The 6,565-nt window shown below is 37.7% G+C and overlaps 1 protein-coding gene across 1 annotated transcript; it reads right to left on the reverse strand.

The window, feature by feature from the left end:
• On the reverse strand, nucleotides 1-6,185 carry LOC108723076 (FYVE, RhoGEF and PH domain-containing protein 4). The gene is given in 9 exon segments (XM_018448559.1): nucleotides 1-559; nucleotides 660-1,105; nucleotides 1,195-1,560; nucleotides 1,632-1,837; nucleotides 1,949-2,664; nucleotides 2,755-3,007; nucleotides 3,010-3,149; nucleotides 5,310-5,556; nucleotides 5,692-6,185. Coding segments are annotated over 7 exon segments (2,232 nt in total). The 5' UTR covers nucleotide 3,149; nucleotides 5,310-5,556; nucleotides 5,692-6,185; the 3' UTR covers nucleotides 1-453.
• Between the last annotated feature and the right edge of the window lie 380 nt (nucleotides 6,186-6,565).

A 6,565-nucleotide genomic window follows, 5' to 3' on the forward strand; every position in this document is an offset into this window, starting at 1 on the left:
AGTTATGAAAATTTTAATTGACGGAATAAATTTATTGATAAAACTATAGAATCCATTGCGTGCCTAAAAAATCGATTTTGATAACAATCTCATAGCTTAAATAACTATCACTGAAGCGCATAATTAACTTTTCAAGCATCGCGACGTATCGACTTCCATTGCAAATTACGGTCAGCACAGCGTATCGTGATAGAACGACATATATATTTATAAATATACTATAACAGAACATTATACAAAACAACAAGCGTTTCGGCAGCGGCCACTATTGACTCGATTTCTCTCTTGTAGTGTATATACTAATAACAATATATATATATAACATAAGAGTTAACGTCATTTTAAATATAGCTAATTAACTACTAACGATTATCTTACATTGCCATCGTCTTCTCATTCACGAATATAATAGTAAAAAATTGGCTAGTTTGGTAGATAAAAAGGTACGCATATTCATTGTACATCGTTCATTGATTGACTTTCTTGTGCGCTTTCATTTTCCACCTGCATCAGATGAGGTAGTTCAGCCTTCGTAGCTAACTCCAATGTGTGCATCCATCTGTAAGTTCCATAAACATATAATATTAGTATTATTCACACAATTATTCATACATTTATTTACACAAGATACAAATTATCTGAACAATTTCGATACCCACTTTTCTTTGTCCTCTTGAGAAGACGCTTGGAGATAGTAATATTTTCTCGAATGATGCATCTTGAATGCTCTTATCCGATCTTTCGTATTCAAAGGGTCTTCATCGGGTAATTTTGTACCTTCCGTAACCATAAATCCCGGCATAGGCGTCGCTGTCATGGCCATACTCTCCGACTCGGATTTGAACGAATACAAAACGAAGTCAACGTGCAACGCGAACCATCGTTTTGTCCAAGGCTTACTGGCCTGCGTCTTTAGTAACAGGTATCCAGATAATACTGATGGCGCACTCGCCGATACCTGTAGCAAACTTGGCACTGGACCAGACGGTGACGACGGTGATTTAGTGAGCGGTTGAGTGAGCGCGGCATGACATAATCTGCATACTCTCATATTCTTATTGTCTTCAAATAATAATTTCTGATTTGAGCATTTACTACAAACCACCTGGAAAGAGACGAAATTATCACAGAGATGTTGAAGAATCATCATTATAAAATAATTTGTAACGAGAAATTAATCTTCATAATACTTACTATTCCACAAGCCCGACAATTATGCTTTCGCTTCATCACAGAAAAACTAACTTCGCAAACCATGCATCTAGTTACATCATCAGCTTTAACCAAAGAAGTTTTAACATTCCCAGTTTTCAGACTGGCCTTACGTCTCATGATCTCTTGCATCGTTTGGAATAGTGCATCCAGCCATGCTGCCTTTTCCGCGGCAGCATGTGTATATAACTCGACACTTTTATTTTCATCCCTTATGTAAAAAGTATTTGCGGTTTCTAGATTGTCTCCCTCAACTACTTGTAAATTTTCCACCATAAATTTAGCTCTTAATCGATACATAGGACCGGGTATCAGTCTTATTGAGCACAGTAATAATAAATCACTAAACTGGAAAGAGATAAATAATTTTAATTGATCCATTTTCTAAATATTAACATACTATGTAAAATACTAATTACCAAAAATAAATGTCTCTCCTGATGATCGCCACTACGCGCTGAAATTTTCACTATACGTCCTTCCTTTATTAGTTCGCGAGTCGCACTGACTAGATCAGTTGCATCGTATATACTCTCTTGAATTTCTAAAAGTTTTTTAAATTTATCAATTTTTTTCATTGCTTCGTTTGTATGATTTGCGGCGGTTGATACTAACTCCAGAGCCTCTAAAATTTAACGTTACAAATGCTTTTCAATAAACAATCATAATTCATAAAAATATAGGATACACAATATTTTGGAAAACAAAAAAATATGTATTTTGTAATTTTACTTACTTTTCGTGTCTTCATAATCTGGATTGTCTTCAGTGAGATTTCGTAAATAATCCTTGAGAAGTAGCTCGTATCGCGGCAGCCTCTGTATAGGACTTAACATATGATGTGCTAACGACAATTTGGCGCATTCATCGAGCTTCTGAATTTCGTTAACAATCGCTGCAAATCTGGGAACTTTGTTTTGCAATGTGCTTATCAAATTCATGGCATAATCGAAATTCTTTACATACTCTGTATACATTTTAAGAAATGGCGCAAAGTTCTTCATTATGTCACCGATTCTCGAATTTGAATCCCAACATTGCATTCTCTCTTCAAATTGCGGCAATAGAAAGTCGTTGTGGAATTTATAAATAGATTTGATATTGGAAAACATGTGCTGGACAGTCTCTGGAGGGAACATTGGATGCGCTCTGTTTTCCTGATCGACCCTGAATTGGAACACTTGATCGATCAGATGCAGAATATTCACGTAATTTTTTTCAGTCGCTAGTAACTCTTGTGCTACACGTAACGCCTTCTTTCGTTTCGAATCAGGGGAACCTTTCTTCGCTAACAGTTTAGGCTCTGATATCGATTCTTCCGTATGATCAGCCACTATGGCAGAGTCTGTTTCCGAAGATCTAGTTTCTTCTGACTCTTCTTCACTCTCGGATTCGCTTACCGCGTAGGTATCTAATGTATACTGATGAGACCTCCTTTCTGAAGCTACGTACCTGTGTATGTTTTTAAAGATATAAACTTAAAAAATTGTTTAATCAAAGATACGTAAATTACATTACTCTTTTCATGAGATCTTTACACACCTGCTACTTCTATACTCTAGAACACTATGCGACATTTTAATGTAAGACGTTTCCGTTGAAGTTTCCTCATGCCTCGTGATATCGATGCATTCAGCGGGTGTGGAAGCGGACATGACGAAGGACTGAAATCGCGGAAAGCCACCGAAACTGGCGATCCTGTGGAAGGAATGTCTGACGTATCGTTGCTCCTCAACACCTGTTGCTGTGTCCGAATCTTGTGAGTTCCCATTTTCGTTGGTCGTGCTCTGCTGCTCCGGTGCTTTGGAATGGTGGGCGAGCTGTTTTTCGAACCGAACATTTTGAATCCCTCGGTCATCCGATTACTACCGTCTCCAGGCTCCGGGAACAGACGCGTCATCCAGGATGAGAGGTCCCTCAGCTGACTTCGTTGCATCCTACGGTCAATCATGTTGCTAATTGTAGACAATTATCACGTATCTTGTACATAGGGACAATTAGGGCACGAACAGAAGAAATGATACGGCGAGAACATATGGGACGTGAATGTTACATAAAACTATGCGTAGAATTTAGAAATGAAATAAGTACAAAATTAAAAGAATATATTAACATTACACGGATATGTTTGGCTTTCGTAAAATATTTTACTAATAGCATTACTAATGCTCTATTGGTAAAATATTACGAGCTCTTCAAATAAATCACAAATCGTTGCAAATTACTAAGGACACTTTAATACTGATAGTTTCCTCTTCTTTAACTTTTAACAATAAATATAAAGAAACTTTGTTTACGCGTGTGTTACTCTTATCGCAATGCTGACTCATTAATCTACTCGAAATTTTTTTCTTTATGACGATAAATGACGTCATTAATTCATGTTCATATTGCCATATCACAAATCTATCACGCTTCAAATTCTACGCTGCTTTTTCAGTGTAAACATTACGGAATACGTTTATTTAATGAATATTATGATCTCGACACTAAAATATATATCATATTTTCATGGTGGTTCCGAAATAACGAGTGCGCGATAGATCTCTTTGGGGAGGCTATTTAAAAACGCATCCTCCTCTTAGATCGATCCATTACGCTAAAATTAACGTGCCGGCTCGTTCCAGCGTGCAGGCGAGAACGCTCACGTCGGCATCGCTAATTGGCACTCGGCGTGATTTGAGCAGAACGAACGAACGAATAAACGAACATGCAGACGAACGTGTGCCTGCAAACGAACGTAAAAACACGATTCTCGTAACATACTCGCGCATTAAAAGATACGACAGCGAATTTAATTTTTAATATGCGGAAAGAATTTTTTTTAATTTGTCCTTTTGTGAATAATATAATACATAGACTCGAACGTGTAAATGGAAGTAGAAGTCTCGACTGAACATTGCCTCTTCTGTAACAACCGATGAAATACACGCTTTCAGCACTAAATTTTCAGCTTAGTTTGTCGACGAATATCATTGCTCGACGTGCCTAGACTCGCCGTTTTCTGATGCTGCATCTGCGATGTAAATACAGACGACTATTATTATCTTATATCAACGCATCGGCGTCGTCAGACCGGCAGAATGAATACACGACTATCCTCAAACGATTAATAGGCTGGGATTCACTTTAAAACGATCTCAAACGTGGCTTTCCACTTTGCACTTTACGTCCTGTTTCTAGTCATAGACTGGAGAGAAGTGGAGACTTATCTAAATTTATTTATAACGGTACAGGAGCCCAAGGCGCAAAATCGTCCCCGTGGAGAATGAAGAACGTCGCCTTGAGGTAACACCGAAGTTAGTAATATTAAAGCAACAAAATTATTTATTTTCATTCATCGCTGTTTTAAAAATTAAAATTTTGTACGAAAATAAAATAATAAAATAAATTGAAATAAATATAGTTTTATATCACTTCAAGAACAAATCAAATATAAGTAAATTGCCTATATAAGTTTCCGCACTTGTTAATTGTTTGTGAATATCGTATCTTATAAATATATTATTTATGCGTTAACAACCTAAAAGTTCATATAGACAATTTTTTTATATTTAATATAATAAATCTACAATTTGTATGTTATCGACCTTCGAAAAAAGATACAGATATCTTAAATGAACTTCATATTATATCTTATCTTATATTCACTTGGATTATATAAAATCTTAATTTAGCATTCCCAGTAGAATCTGACATTATCATGCTGATAAATAGATGTAATAATTAATGCATTTTATCTAAAATCAGATTTTACAGTCTCTAGACTACAATTTAGAATATGACTAGCCAGCAGATACATTATAAAAAGTAAATTACTTAAAAAAAACATTTAAAAAGATCCGATAAATTTGTTCTGCTATACTTTTGATTCTCACTATTAGCTTTTAGTTCCTTTCCTCCTTTTTTATATTCAAGGCAATATTGTATTCTAAATACAATAAATAAAGAAAGAATTTTTCGATTTATTGTAAGATAACAAATTTTAAAATTAAAAAAAAGATGATACTCTAAAAATAGAAATTATCTGTTTACATCCAGTGCGCCCGATTAACACGGAATTGATGGGCAAGACAAGTGGCAAATTAATCGTCTACCTTGAACCTTCAATTGAAAAAAATCAAGAAGAATGTGAATCAAAGCGATTTGTTACTCTCGATCAATTTCGCAAGTCGCTTGTCGGAGCGAGATGTTCCGACTCCGAAAATATCGAATACCGTCAGCCAAGGGATAAAGGGATGGCAGGTGTACATGGCTTCGTCATAAGGTACTACGCCCTTCGCCTTCTAGGATCTGGGATCCTGTTGACCGGCGCGAATCTACGTTCGCGATCTGCACTCTCTCCTACGGTTGAAAATGAAACACGGGGCTTACGTCGATGCTGCGCAACGAGGAAAGCGGAAGAGGAGCATATGAGAAGCAAAGAGGAAGACAGAGGGAAAGAAAGAGACAGAGACCGTGCTCAAATGCAATCATTACCTTTTGCCTCGGGATCGCTCGTAGTGTAGCAGAACAGCAACAGGCGCACGCGGATCGGCGCAAGCATAATGATCGTTTAAGCGAAGCGAAGCTTTGATTTAGACCGATATTTCTCTCAAGCTTAATGCTTAATCAATAACGAAATCATCGGCGTCCATGGTCAAACGAACGGCTGATTAGCGAGTTACCGCTGGTTACCGCATCACGACAGTCGACACTGTGTATATATGTACCCGCGTTCGCGGTGATTAACGACGTGACTGACGTGAGGTTGACGTAACGGAGCCGAGCTTGAATGCGCCGGGAGTCGGGACTCGATTAGAGAACAAGTCGCGATGGAAACGCCGAAACGTTGTTTAAAGTTACACCATGCACTTGTCGAACGCCGATGTAAATCTATAATGCCGAGCGATACCAGTGACAGGATACGATGATTTACACGGGTTTGTCTAGGTTCGTCTGTCGGATTCGCGTCGATACTCCACACGATACTCGCCAAGTCGCCACTCGATGGTAGGTCTTCGCGACGCCAACAACGTCGACGATGTTACGCGCAACTGAAAAATCGTTTTGTGATAGCACAGTTCGGTAAGTGAGGAATTTCGTCAATTCTCAGATGATAACATAATAATAGATACCATTCACAGATAATGAAACATGATAGGAAAGGAAAATAATCGAGCATTATATATATATATATTAGGCCGCGGTCCGATTCCCGCTCACAACGCTTAAAAATCATTTCATCCTTGTTGTTTGTCAAATGTTGAACGAAGACGAATAATGCTCATGAGCGTCGTCAGCATGAATCGGACCACGGCCTTAGACATATGTTATACACATTGTATAGTGCGGAGCATTAATTCGCTGGGTC

This window comes from Mycetomoellerius zeteki, unplaced genomic scaffold (genome assembly GCF_001594055.1).
Source record: "Mycetomoellerius zeteki isolate Tzet28-1 unplaced genomic scaffold, Tzet1.0 scaffold223, whole genome shotgun sequence".
NCBI classification, from domain to species: Eukaryota; Metazoa; Arthropoda; class Insecta; order Hymenoptera; family Formicidae; genus Mycetomoellerius; species Mycetomoellerius zeteki.